This window comes from Coturnix japonica, chromosome 1 (genome assembly GCF_054131305.1).
Source record: "Coturnix japonica strain WE chromosome 1, WE-NBRP24, whole genome shotgun sequence".
NCBI classification, from domain to species: Eukaryota; Metazoa; Chordata; class Aves; order Galliformes; family Phasianidae; genus Coturnix; species Coturnix japonica.
The window spans coordinates 61,472,911-61,487,185 of NC_140663.1; the positions used below are offsets into that span (position 1 = coordinate 61,472,911).

The window sequence follows — 14,275 nt, forward strand, 5'->3', positions numbered from 1 at the left end:
AAGGGGCAACTATTAGGAAAGTCTTGCTTTAAGTGTGCTTGAAGAAAGCAGGGAATATCACCATACTAAAAGGAAATAGCAACATGTTAGTCTGCCACGGTTGCATGTTTGTCTTAGAATATACAGGACTGGAATTTTTTAAGTCAGGGAAAGAATGATCTGTGATTTCTACATGAAGCTTAAATTAAGGCTTCTCTACTGTTTTTCTCATTTTGAAGATAATTGATGCCCTCGTGTGGTGGAAGTTAAAATTCTGCTAATCAGAGTTTAAAAAGAAAAGGCATTTTAAGCTCTGATTATTGAAAGAGATCTCTTAAATGAATGTTCATAGAAGTCTCATACCATAAAAGCAGTCTTGCCTTGTAAAATCTGCGTGCACGCAACTGGGTACAAATAAGATAGATATGTACTTTGTTTGTTTGTTTCCCTAAAACTTCAAAGGACGCCAAAGGATTAGGGCCGTGATTTCATTTGATGTGGACTCTGATGTTGCTGCTCTTGTCTCACGTAGGTGATGTGCAGTTCATAGACTATGAGTACTCTGGATACAACTACCTGGCTTATGACATTGGCAATCACTTCAATGAATTTGCAGGTAAAAATTGGGTTTATGAGGTAAAGGTAAAATGGACATAAAAAAAACTTTGAGTTCTGATTCTTGTACCATGTTATGTTTTTTTGTATACCTAGAAACATGCATGTAGCTGTTAATCTAATGGTATCAAAATGTGTTAATGTCTCTACTCGCAGGCCAATTACATTCCTCCTTTACAGCTCTCAGGTTTTGAGGTTGTTGGGTGAAATGATGCAGCACAGACTCAACGCGCTATAATGAAATACCATGAATGTATCTGCAACAGCATAAGCAGTTATTTAATACATAGAATATGCTGTGTGATTACAAAGTTACAAATGGCGGACATTACATTTTTTTCAGTGGTTTTGCATGTCTTTGCTAAGTACTTGCCCTTGAGTTATGTGCTTAAAATGAGAGGTAGAGGCTAAGAATGCATGGTTGGAAAAAGTGTCAGATTTTGGCATTAAGTTGCAGATAGTTTCATTTGTTAGCTACTTGAGTTTCTTCTGATAAATGCCCCTTCCCTTTACTCCATAAGAGTGCAATAACCTTGCTTATGCAGTGCTATTTTAGAAGATGGAGTAATGGGGAAAACATACACAGACACGCAGGTGAAAAGTACAGTGTGGTGAATTAAATGAAAGCCTTTGTTTGTGTACCTGTCATTGCTTTTCAGATCTCAAGTTCAGATAACTTAACCAAGTATACTGTGACATTTAAAAAATTTAAGTATTTAGGAAACAAGTTAAAATCTCCCACAAAATACTTTTGAAAGGTTTTGCTAAATTTCATCTGGAACTTCTAAGAGTCCAAGTACATCTTCAAGGAGCTAGGTGCACTAAGAGTACTACACACAAGGAACATTCTTTAGCCACTGAAGAGCAGCTGTGTGTCACCTTTGCTACTTTTGAGGATTAGACATGGGGGAAAAAATTTTAAGTGCCAGGAGATTGCAGTGGTCATAAAGTAGAACTGAAGGAGAACTGGGTATTAAAATGTCATTGTCATGGACATAAACGTTAGTAGCATGTATGCCCACAACCACTTGGCCATGTAAATTAGTGTAGATTTGTGACATGAGGTGAAACTGCTTGCCCTGTGCAAGAGAGCTGTGTACTGTAACCTCTTTCCTGATGCACTTGTACAGTAGGCCTGGCATTTCCTTAGTACTTTTCAGTGTGATGTCTCTCAAATCTAGTGCTTCCAGAGTGGAGTGGTTCTATTGCATATGCCTTGGTACTACTGATTGCAAATGTGCTTTCTCAGGAATAGCGTGTTTAGTATTTAGTTTACTGAACATTCATACTGCTTTAGTCTTCTAGAAGGTGAAACGCAGGAAAGGAGGCCAAGGGTGTGTTTCAGAGGAAGGGGTGGTGTGGCTAAGAATCTCTTTCTAAACATAGAGCAGTCTTTGTCCAGTGAAGCAAGATAAATATTTTTCTGTATCTACTGGGTGGTGATTGGCTGTGATCCAAGTCTTGGGACTCCTGGTAGATTGTGTGGCCAGCTGTTTAGAGTGTCTAGTATAGACAATTTTGGAGCTGTGTGCTGAGAAGAACAACGTGGCAGGAGAGAATAGTTACAGAGATGAGGCTTCTAGTTCTGTGTATGGAGGGGCAGAGTAGACTACACTAAAGGTTTAGTCTTAGAAATACGAGCTGACAATGTGTACACATCTGGATTCAGCTTTGGGGTGGGGGGAGGAAAGGGGGAAGAGACAGAGGAGCAGTTCAGTACTGTGATTCTGATGTTCTTTTTAGATACCCTAAGATTCAGATTATTATTTTTTTATTATTATTTTTTTTACCTCCATAGGAGTAAATGAAGTAGACTACAGCCTTTATCCCAACAGAAAATTACAGGAACAGTGGCTGAGATCTTACCTTGAGGCCTACAAAGAATATAAAGGATTTGGCACAGAAGTCAGTGAAAAAGAAGTTGAAGTTCTATATGTTCAAGTCAATCAGTTTGCACTGGTAAGTAAAATCTCTGGATGTGAATGTTAAATGCTGTATTTTTTTTCTCTGTGGGTAAATGTAACTGTCAATTTCTTAACCTGAGTGCTGTGTTATGTAAAGAAAAACTTAGCTTGTTTTGTGAAAGTTCATGATTTTGTGTGTTGGCTCCAAGTAAAAGGGGCAGTGAGTATTCAGAGATGATGAGGTTTTAGCAAGTATAGCTACTGACTGGCAAGTTGCTGTGTTGGCAAAAGTTTATGATGGGTCTATGCTGAACTCCTTGTAACACAATAGAAAAACAAGATGGAACTTTAAAAAGAGGTTAGAGTTCTTTTTAGAATCTTTCAATACTACCACAATTCTTCCCTTGCTTTCAGTGTTCTAGAAAGCTGTGTGATTTAAACTGTAGCAAAATGCACATGTAGTCTTAAGTATCCCAGGAGGTTTTCTGAGGGATGACTGTATGAGTCTTTTCCCCTGTTCCTCTTCTATATCATGTGTCAAACTATCTCCTGCTGTCAGTCTGCCTTCTCAGACTTCAGATGTAAAAGCTTCACTTCGTTTTGCTTTCTTCTAAAAGTAAAATGTGCTAAACTATTCTTAGGCTCACTAAGGCTAAAATGTGCATTTGATCTTATTTCTCTGTCTGACTAATCCAAGTACACCTTCATTCTGTAATACCTTCAGTTTTCTACGAAGAAGCTAATGGTAATAATGAAGAAATACAGGTCCTACTCTAAAAAATGGTATTTTCTAAGGGCTGACTTAATACCAATTTGTTTGTTGTTCTTTTGTTAAGATTTGCATAATCTACTGAATTTGGTTGTCTCTTTCATTTAGGCAAGTTAGATTTGCAGTTATGTTGGCTGGTGGTCTGATGTCAAATATACATAGCTTTATTTTTGTCAATTCTAAACTATGGTCGTTTAAGAGAGGATAGCATTCTGTTCAGAGAACAGCTTAAGATCTGCCTTCAGACCATACACAAGGTACAAATAGTGCCGAATACAAGTAGGTGTCAGTTAATGTAGGAAGCTTTGCTAAGAGAAAAATGAATGCTTTCTGATGTGGAGCTCCAAACTGCTCGCTGTCAGGTAAAGTTATCAAAACTTAAGAGGTGCTGGTGGTTAATGGTTGTTGTTTTAAGGTGTTTTCAGGCATACGTGCCTGAAAGTGTCTTCTGTGCTTTTGGTAAATTGTTAGGTGTAAGCTCCAGGAAGCATTTTACTATATTCAGTTACTAACTGAATAAAAGTCAGAAATGCCATGTATGTAATCTGGTCCAAAAATGTCTTCAATAATGAGATGATCAAACTCATGTCCGTTGTGTATATCACAGAATGACCCGGGTTGGAAGGGACCTCAAGGATCATGTAGTTCCAACCCCCCTGCCTGGCAGGGCCACCAAACATACACCTTTACTAGATCAGGTTGCCCAGGGCCCCGTCCAACCTGATCTTGAACACCTCCAAGGACGGGGCATCCACAACCTCCCTGGGCAGCCTGTTCCAGGGCCTAACCACTCTCCTAGTGAAGAACTTCCCCCTAACATCCAACCTAAATCTTCCCTCTTTTAACTTAAAACCATTTCCCCTTGTCCTGCTATTGTCAGCCCTTTCGAAGAGTTTACTCCCCTCCTGGGAGTAAGTTCCCTTCAGGTACTGAAAGGCTGCAATGAGGTCACCCCGCAACCTTCTCTTCTCCAGGCTGAACAAACCCAGCTCCCTCAGCCTGTCCTCATAGGGAAGGTGCTCCAGCCCCCTGATCATCTTCGTGGCCCTCCTCTGGACCCTTTCCAAAATATATATATGTATATCTAAAAGTTCATTAGCAATCTCATAATTCATTATAGTTTCAATCAGAAATTGAACATAGACCTTCAAGCTGTTTATCTGGACTAATAAAACAGTCATGGTTGAAACAGATTACAGATGTGTAAATGGTGAGGAACTTCTTTTCTGTAGCTACAGATCATGCTTTTGTCCAAGTCAGTAGTGAAAGTGAGTTGTGGTTATAATATCCTAAGGGTGTAATCAAAGGTTCAAATGGAATTCTCTGTATACATAAGAGTTGAATGTATGTAGGATATTAACAGTAAGTTGTTTAATAAGTAGCAGTAGTAGCAGTTCTATTTCTGTTCACTTAAGGTGATGTATATAATTACACAACAATTTACTTAATAGATGAACTCTTTCACAAGTGTGACATCGTTTTTCTTGGGGGAAAAAAACCAACAAATGTCGTGTCTGGAGGCCAATAAATTTACTCTGCCAATAGTTTTGTAATACTTGTTTACTAATCTCTTTGAAGAGATACTAAGCAAGCTTACAAAGATGGATTTGGGGGAGATTGCATGTAGATGAATTTTTTTATTTCAATGTAAAAATGCATTTGTATATGCTTTTATGCAATCCTAATCTTAACTAATTTTTCTTTTTTTTTTTTTTCACTAGGCTTCTCACTTCTTTTGGGGATTGTGGGCTCTAATTCAAGCCAAATATTCCACCATTGACTTTGATTTTCTAGGGTAAGCACGCTCATTCCATATAATAATATGATAATTGAGGTTTGAAGGGAATTTTGGGACCATCTGGTTAAGTATCCCAGCTATCATAAGCTATGAGGTTTGAGGTGTCTGATCTGTGTGATTGTACTGTAACTTCTGAACTGAAAATACGCGTAGACAGCTTTTACAATCTTTTTTTCATTTCACCTGAAAACTTTCTAAATTAACGTATGCCTTTGGGCTAACATAGCTAGTATAACAAGGCAAGGCACTTCACTAGAGGAGGAAATGCTTTTAAAGATAAAAGGCTTTTCTTGAAGAGACAAAGGCACAGAAGCAGACTAGTCACTGTGCTGTGCTAGTTGTCAGAAGAGGTATGACCCCAGCGGCAAGAGTCAGGAAATGGGCCTCTTGTATAAAAAGGTTAGCTTACGTCTTATTGTGCAGACTATTGATTTTAGAAATTCCTAACTTTTTAATAGGAACCTCTGTAATGCCAATGAACGTTAAGTTCTGTCTACTGAAACACCAGCTGGTGGTTCTGTTTCAGGTGGATGTCCTTGGCATTTTAATTTTTTTAATAGTCTTTCATCACAGTAAGCAGTAGAATATATCTGTCTTTTGTTGGAAACTGATAGAAGTGATAAAATCCATCATTTTACTTAGCATGAGTTTCTGCTTCAGTTTAGAATATTTTTTCATTGATCACTGAGTCAGTTTACTAGGCTTAGTTGTGCTGTTTTTTAAGTAGTACCACTGTGAGTTTCTTCTGTGGCCTTGTGCTTAGTTTTTCCCAAGAAGTGCTTGTAAGTAACCTCTAGATGGCGCAAAAAGCCAAGTGAAAGCACAAGTGAGAAACTGTGTTGTGGTTTAGAAAAATAGCAATCTTCCAGTGAACAAAGTATATATATTTTTTTCCTTTTTTACTTTGGGGGAGAGGAGGGGCAACTGTAGCTGTCAATTGTAGAACACTTTATTAAGAACTTTAAGCTTGAAAGTGACACCTCTGATTGACTCAAAATAGCATTTGTTTTGCAAACTGTAGCAAGCCAGGAGAAGTGGTGGAGTGGTGTTGTTGAGGAAGTACCGTAATATGGTTCTTCTGTTCTTCCTCCTTTGGTAGCTCCTATGGGTTAGTATTTGAAACAGGGCTCTGAGATAGGTGGACTTCTGGGTAGACCTAGCCTGTCTGTTTCCATGTAGGAAATTGCCTGCTCTTAACGTCAGATCTTTTCTCTTTTAAATAGGTATGCAGTTGTTCGTTTTAACCAGTATTTCAAAATGAAGCTGGAGGTCATGATGTTAACTCTTCCAGAGTAAAGAAGAGAAGTAAACTTACCAAGTGGATAGACAAACCCTCAATCTTTTCTGAATGGATACTGGAAAAAAGCTAAACATTTGTTGAAGTTCTGTAATGCTCACTTGGTGGTTCTTGCTTTATAAATAACGCCTCTAAACAGTCCTTCAATGTTAAATTTAATATGAAGAACATACATACTGCTGTTGATATAAAATGGATTAGAAACTTGCTAAATCTAAAAAAAGTTGTAGAAATGGCAATTTAATCCTTTTTTGTAATTTTAACATGTTGTATGTGAATTATTTATTTTAAGTTTAACACAATTCCATTGCTGCTTTCATCAGTTTTTGTTAGTTGGGTGCAGACAGTGAAGTTTTTCCAAAGGATTTGTTTAACAACTTGTTTTATTGAGCTGCATTAACTTATATTAAGGATCTACACAGTCAGAGGATATCAACCTTTTAGATCTGTACAAGCAAAAAGTGAGATACTGGTCACAGGTATGTAGTAACTAGAGGAAAAGGTTAGGGTGATTTTTTTTTTAATTTTTTTTTTAATTTTATAAAGGAAAAGGTAGCTCTCCTTACTATGGTACTTATCTTTTGTATAAGAATCAGCCTTCTTGCTAAAATGATAAGTAACATTTTGACTTTCCTTTTTGTGTGTTAAGCTTTAGAAATGTGAATGTTCTGTGGCCATCAAATTCTTTTAGACTCCATACCATCACAGTGTTAGATGGAAGTGTACCATCTCTAACTTCTGTGGGAAAGCTGCTTGTTTATTAAGCGTACTTCTTAAACAAAAGACCACTGTTCCAAAATTTGTATTACTTTTTGAAACTTGATTCAAAATTTGAACACTATTCCAGTCTCTGATGTGCTTCAGCAGTATCTGATGGAATGGACTATTGAACTGCAAATTAGTGAGCAGAGATCCTGTTGCACTGGGGAGCAAGACACTTAGGTTTACAGTTTGTTATGTTGTATATTGTCTTCTGCTTTGTCATCATTTAACCTTGGATTCTAGTCTTAAATGCTTGGTCCTGTAGTTGCAGATTCTGTAAGTCTGTTTTCTTTATGTGGCAGCAAATTACTTTTCAAAGTCTCCAGTTTGAAGGATAACATGAAAAGGTATGACTTGAACAATGGGACTTTGATTGTCACACACAGCTTTTTAAAGCTATTATACCAAGAATGGTCTGGATTACAAAATGTGAATTGAAAAGAAAATGTTTACTTAAGAAAACCATATGTAAGCGTAAGTGGAAAAGAGGCTTTAAAACTCTTTTAGAAGAGGTAGGGAGAAACAACAAAAAATAAAAACAACAAGGCAATTTGGAGTTGGGCAGGCATGTACTCAGCTCTTGGGTATACTCTGAAAAACTTTGCACTTTGGTCACTTAAGTGCCCACATGTACAAAGTCTGTGTGTGCATATACACATGCAGTCACAAACTTAACTGAAGAGTAAATATTATGGGGAGCTTTTTGTAGAGACTCCAGCAAAGATGTTTATTCTAAATTGCTTTGTGACATACTGTTGTGTGTGTGTGTATATACATATAAATAACATATACATACATGTGTGCTTTAAAGCTGTTTTGATTCTTTCAAGACAAAGAAGGTTGATGTGAATGAAGAATTTTCACCTTGAACAACCGTTTAGAATGGCATTCTATTTGTTGGGTTTTTTTTTAGGTTTTTTTTTTGTTTTGTTTTTTACAAAAGCAAGGGTTGGGTTTTTCCCTCTTGTTTATATTCATCTCTGAAAGTTTTCTGTTTTTTGTTTTGTTTTTTAAATTATTTAGTCAAAACCTGAACTGTAATGCAATGGGAAAACTGGGCTTTTTTTTTTTAATTTCTTTTTTTTTTCTTTTTTCCTGTAACTTGAACTTGGATAACCCTTTTTGTTACCATTTGCTAGCTGGAGGCTGATATACTGGACAAACTATCTTGGTAGTTAAATAGAAATAAATAGCTGAAATTGACATTTATATTTTCTTTTGTAGCAGATATAGAGGATGTTGCTAGAGCTCATGAAAGCACTGAAGACTCTCGTTTTCTCTACTTTCCCCCTGTAGGCATGATTGACATATATTGAGTAATAGCCTGCTGTCTTTGTAGTCCCTTCAAGTATGGCATGATCTCTTTGCAAGTAAGGTTGATAAAGATTTTAGAACTTGTTTTTTTTTATTTTTATTTTTTTTTAATTTTCTTAAAATGGTGTCTTTATTTCTGGCAGTGTTGCTTTGTTTTTAACATGTGTAAGAGTCTGTGAAATTCAGTTGGTCTTGGGAAATCCAGCACTTGATAGATCCTATCTAGCGTTCCCAACAGCTTGCAACCCACATTCCCTTTTCAAGTACCAGTTCTATTTAAGTTTGGAGTTAGTGTAACTTTTTTTCAGTAGTATTTTGTTTATATAGTTCAAGTAGCAATAACTGTAGGAGGGGAAACTTGGAAACTCACTTCTGCAGAACCAAAGCTCTTTGTGAATGCAGCTCAATCTCATTCTTATGGAGTTAATTTCCACTGAATCTCCCATAAAAGCACTTTCAAGCAGATAGTAAATACTGCAAGCTTTTTCTGAGCCACTTTGAAGAAGCACAAAGATTATCACAGGTTATAGTGGTCAACTTTGCAGTACTGATAGAGGCTTTCATTTTGTATGTTGAAGTTCATTTTACACACTTTAATACTGCTTTGCATCAGCTTTCTTTCAAGACAAGTACAGAATAAAACAATTCCTGATCAAAAGGTTTGGAGAAAATACTGTAAACTTTTCCCAAATGAAATGCCAGTTACCTTGATTCTTGTACCACATCACATATAGCCAGTAGCACTCAGATATTCTCATTTGCAACAGAATATCTACAGATGTATTAAGTTTGAAGCAGTAGTTTTTTCAATAGCATTGCAAATTTTAAGGTAGCTTGAAACTGTGAATACAGGACATTCTGAATGTAAGTTAGGTACTAAAGCACCAAACTAGAGAATGTGTACTTGTTCTGATAAGTTTCTCTCAGTCTCTTAATAGCAACTTTGAAGGTATTTGAAGGAGGGCAAAAAAGACTGAGCTCTAGAAACATCCTGTAGTAGTTTTGACTGTGACTTGCCAAGGAGATACTCTGTTGCCTTTATGTTAAGCTAAGGGCATAAATGCCAAAATTAATAATTCTTACTGTAGTTAAACTTGTAAATATAAAGAGGATTATTAATAGTGGCATTCTTGCATAAATAGCATCAAGTCAATAGACCATAGTGGCCTGGTTGCTTTTGTAAAGCAGAATAGTGTGAATTTTTTTCTTCTCATTTCTGCAGTCAGATCTGGCTAATCAGTGCTTAATTTTTTCAAGTCGTTTAAGCATTACAGATTTCTGAGCAACTGATCTGTTCTTACATAATTTTAAATTCATTTGTCTTGATTTGCATTTTAAAAGTAATTACCAAATTTGTATTAACCAGATCTGACTGTATATGTATATAAAACAGTGTAAATAACCATTTGTAAATTAGTGTGAATTGTACTGTACCTTGCTTTTATGGACTTGTGTATTGCATTGTATCCTCTCCTATTTTGTAGAAATTTTGATGTAAAGAAGAAATCTAACTCTGTGTGCTGACTTCTTTTGTTAAATTTATTGGTAACAAAGCATAGTAGTTACGTTCAGGTATCCATTGATAGCCTTGGACACCCTGTGTCTTTTTTCCCTGCTACCATTTTTAAACATCTTGCTCTTGGGAATGATTCTGGGGAAATAAAAAAAAAAATAAGAAATTCATACAATGCTAAGGTGACGAGAAAGTCTATTCTGATAGGGCAAATGATACCTGTAAGTACCTGCGGTATAGGGAAGGCTGTTTAAATTAAAAAACAAACAAAACAAAACTCCTATACATTCTTGAATGCTGGCGACTTCTAAACCATAAGCATGTTGAACTGAAGTACTCTTTAAGTGTGCGCTCCCGTGGTGACAGCAATTGAGTTAGTTGTGGTAGAAGTCTCCGAATTTAAATGTTTTTGGTGGATATAGACTTAAAATAGGATTAGTTGCTAACTTGTAAATGCTTATAATAACCCCCTCACCCTCAGATCACTCAAATAGTTCTGCCAGTCATTTTCGACCACACTAGAATTATGGGTAGTTTCTTTAGAGTATCTGAGGCTTATTGTGAGGAGGTATTTTTCCTGTGTGCATTGCTCTCCCTCCACAACCCCCATACCCTAGTTCATTAGGGGAAATGTGGTTATAAAAGCTTCCTTTCCATGCTTTTTTTTTTTTTTTTGACTGAAATTATGTTCTGATTTATTAGTATATGACTCCTCATCAGAATTATTTTGTATAAAGTCCCTTGCTGAAGAGGCCTTTGACCTTGGAAGTGAAGCATAGACGGTTGTTGTCCCCCAAATGGCCAACTGTATTTCATTACTGTTGCCTTTCAATACCAGTTTTGAATTGCATGATGTCCTTCAAACTGTTGGTATATTCTTGTTTCTGCTGGAAAATGCTGGTGTGTGAATCTTGTTGTCCATCAGACAAATTGATCTAGATACAGTTGTCACATGCTGTCAACTCTACCTGCCCTGAATGAAAGGTACACATGCTTAACAGTGTTGACACTTTAGTTACTGAGAGTCCTGGGAAGCGAGCTGGTCATAGAAGTGTTAGTCAAGAGGTGGGTTGGGCTCAATAAGTAAAGGTCAAAGGAAATCCAAATGGAAATGAGAACTTCCAACTTTCAACATAGCAAGTTATTGAATATGCCTATCACACAGTTTAAGGACAAGAGCAAATGGTCAAAGTTTATTTCAAGGTTAAGTTCAAATTTATTTTAAAACATTTGCTAGCTAGAAAAGGCTTACACAATTATTTTTAGCTCCTGCCAAAAGGAATTGTAAGGTAACTGCTTTTCTAATTGTAACTTCTCTGTAGCCCACAGTAATATAATTTCTTGCTCAGGGTAATTCTCCCTGTAGCGAATAGAAGAGGTTAACCTCATCCTATCTGTTTTGCTTTGAGTTAGCTATTTGTTCTTTATAGATATTAATGTTTTTTTTTTGTTTGTTTGTTTTTAATTTTTTTTTTCTATTTTGCATTATCAAACGTATTCACAGATGCATGTGAACATGTAGGCTACATGCTGAATATTTTCATTAGATTTAAGAGAGATGAAAAGCTGTAACCTTTGGTCTTGCGCAATATAGGTCTTCTGTTAGCCAACCACATAACTTAAAGGAATTCATGGCAGTGAGAAGCCACACTAATGTAGGTGGGATATTTCAGAAGAACTTTTGTGGCCTTTAGACCTCCAGACTGGAAAGGAAAATATGCAGATTGTTTGCATGTGCCAGCTGTATGGAGGTGCTTTAAGTGATGTGGTGAGATGCTGGCTGATTTTTCTTTTGTGAAAAAGTGACTTTTCCATGTGATCTACCTATGCAGTTTAAATTTTAATTAACAGCCCTCCCCCCACCCAAAAAAAGGAAACATGATGCTCATGGACCTTAGGGAAACGTGGTGCTGGTTAAGTCATGTCAGCATTTAGAAAGTGCATTACTTGAAAACCTTATCAACATTTAAAAATAAGTGATGAAATAACTTCAGGTACTGCACCTGCCTTATGTTCTGTGATATTGCAACTGTGTTGTTGGTTTTTTTTTTTCCACGATGTAGTATCTTTTTTTTTCTCCACATAGTAGAGATTCATGCAAAATACAAGGTGAAGGAGACCCACAGTAGAGAGAAGCATTAAAAACTGTTGCATACAATCCCATAAAATGCAGAGTAGGTTGGGGAAAAAAGTTTCCTGGCTTTTGGTGGTAGTAACTGTCAACTGTTATCAAAAAATAAAGAGTAGGCGTCAAGTCTTAAGTGTGTGACAGACCTTTTATTTCTTTTTCTTTAATAGGTAGAAATGTTCTTAACATTTTGTATCTCAAGTACAATCTGTGGTAGTCAGTAACGCTGCTTTGTACACAAGTGCTTTGAATAGTCTCAGCACCAAGAATGTATCCAATCTTTAATATAACTTAGTTAGATTCTTTAGTTCTGTCTCAAGCGTCTTAATCCAGCTGTCTAAAACCCTTTAATTACTTGCAGAAACAGGGCCATAGCATAAGTAGGGGTATGTTCCTCTTTGTGTCTTTTATTTTTTAACTGAATATTTGCCAGTGTTCTTTTTAACATGAGTCCATTTATGTGCTGTGAATAAGTTAAATTTAAGAAGCAACCTCTATCTTCTGGCATTGTCATCCCTCCCCCAAAAGTCCCCATTACCCTTTTTGTATGTTGTGGAGTTTAGGTGCATCATTTATCCATTGGAGTGAACTGTATTTCTTTTGAACTAAATGTTATTGAAGCTCTATTATAAGGCCTTCTACCACTGATTAAATGAAGTAATGTACCTTTGAAAGAGATTTATATTGTGTAAATAATTTCAAACTGCAACAATAAAGTTTGTTTCTAACTGCACTGTTGGCACATACTGTGGTGATTTTGCTTTCCCCAGATTTAAAAAACACTTACTGTGGAATACTTAAAGAGATGTTGTAGGTTTTTGACTCGTGTTAAAATGTGTACCTCTTTCTGGGATTAATGACCCATCTGAAAGTGAAATGTTATGAGCTAGTACTTAGCCTGCACAAAGTTGACTCTTAACATTTTTGCATATTAAATAGCCTTGGTCATTAGCTAAAATTTCACATCTGGGAGGCAGGACTTAAGTGAATCTGGCTGTCAATAGGGATCACTACTGAGAAACTGGGTTGGGAAGAAGTCCATCTTGCTATCAAGTTCTACTTGCGCACAGTAAGGGCTGTGCTAACTACTTGGGTTCTGTTTTACGGGCTCTACCTCCAGTGCTAGGGGCACTGTGTTAGACAGTTGCTTGGGGAATGTATAATTTATATTAGTAAAATTCTGCTGTCTTCGTTTTTGTGCTACTGTAAAGACAATGATTTCACCAAGCCAGATATTATTTGGGCTTGAGTAACCTGAAGCAGTTGACCACTGTGAATTCACTGAGCGAAATACTGAGTCAGAGTTTGTCTCTGTGATGGATCTTCCCTCCTTCTCCCTGAAGACATCTTTCCTGTGTACTCTAAATAGAAAATCTTAAGTTTTCTTAGGTTTAGTGAGCTTGATTAAAGAGTTACCAGTCTTTTTATATGTTGAAAGGTAAGGACAGAGCAAGCAAGTTCTGTTGAGTGCAAAAGAAAACATATCATTGGGCTTGAGAGAAAGCATTTAACCCAGCTTTGCAGGATGCTTGAGATCCATGCATCTTGGTTTAAATAGGTTTTTGTTATAATATTTCCTTCTTAATTTGGAAGGCTTTTGCTTTTTAAACTTACTGATTGTTTTCCATTAGTACAGTGGTCACACAGTAATGTTCCATATGCACAGTAACTATGGCCTGAGTTTCTTAAACCTCCAAGTGTTACTGGCTGCCACTGACCTAAAGCTGTGGCTTACTAATGCTAGGCTTTTTGTCAAGGCACTGTTTCTGCTACAGGATGGGTAAGGCCATAGTTGTTTTTCAGTTTGAAGGAAAACATTCAGTGACCGGACATCTAGGGTTACTCATCCAGACAGAATTGCTGCTTGGAACTAGGAGCTGTTTCTCTTGTGCCTTTGCCTTGGCTTTACAGAAAATGCAGAGCAAGATCATACTTGAGTTAGAAGTTGTCAGTGGGGAGTAATGCAGTTTTTGGAAGGCCAGTCTAGAAATCAACATCTTGAGTAGGGCATTTTCCTCAAGGTGTGTAACAACATACAGACACGTGACAGGATGGAAAGCAGTGGTGTATGTACTGAACATCAATATAGTATGTATTGTGTGCGCCTATGGAAAACAAAAACTCATCCTTGCGTGAATGCAGAACAACACACCCTTAATTTTTAGGTTTCTATTGGATTTATTAAGTAGAAACCTT

The 14,275-nt window shown here is 36.8% G+C and overlaps 1 protein-coding gene across 5 annotated transcripts in view; it reads left to right on the forward strand.

The window, feature by feature from the left end:
• The window catches only part of ETNK1 (ethanolamine kinase 1), a 31,989-nt gene extending 19,177 nt beyond the window's left edge, over positions 1 to 12,812 (forward strand). For 2 of the 5 annotated variants that reach the window (XR_014944320.1, XM_015869631.3), the window contains 4 exons: positions 512 to 595; positions 2,393 to 2,553; positions 4,989 to 5,062; positions 6,289 to 12,812. Coding sequence is in view for 1 of the 5 variants with exons in the window: in XM_015869631.3 (XP_015725117.2) it covers positions 512 to 595; positions 2,393 to 2,553; positions 4,989 to 5,062; positions 6,289 to 6,361 (392 nt within the window). In the remaining 4 variants the exon portion in view is untranslated. Of the gene's footprint in view, positions 1 to 511; positions 596 to 2,392; positions 2,554 to 4,988; positions 5,063 to 6,288 lie in introns of those variants that run through there. The other 3 variants (XR_014944310.1, XR_014944317.1, XR_014944324.1) reach the window with 2 other exon arrangements.
• Positions 12,813 to 14,275: the final 1,463 nt, after the last annotated feature.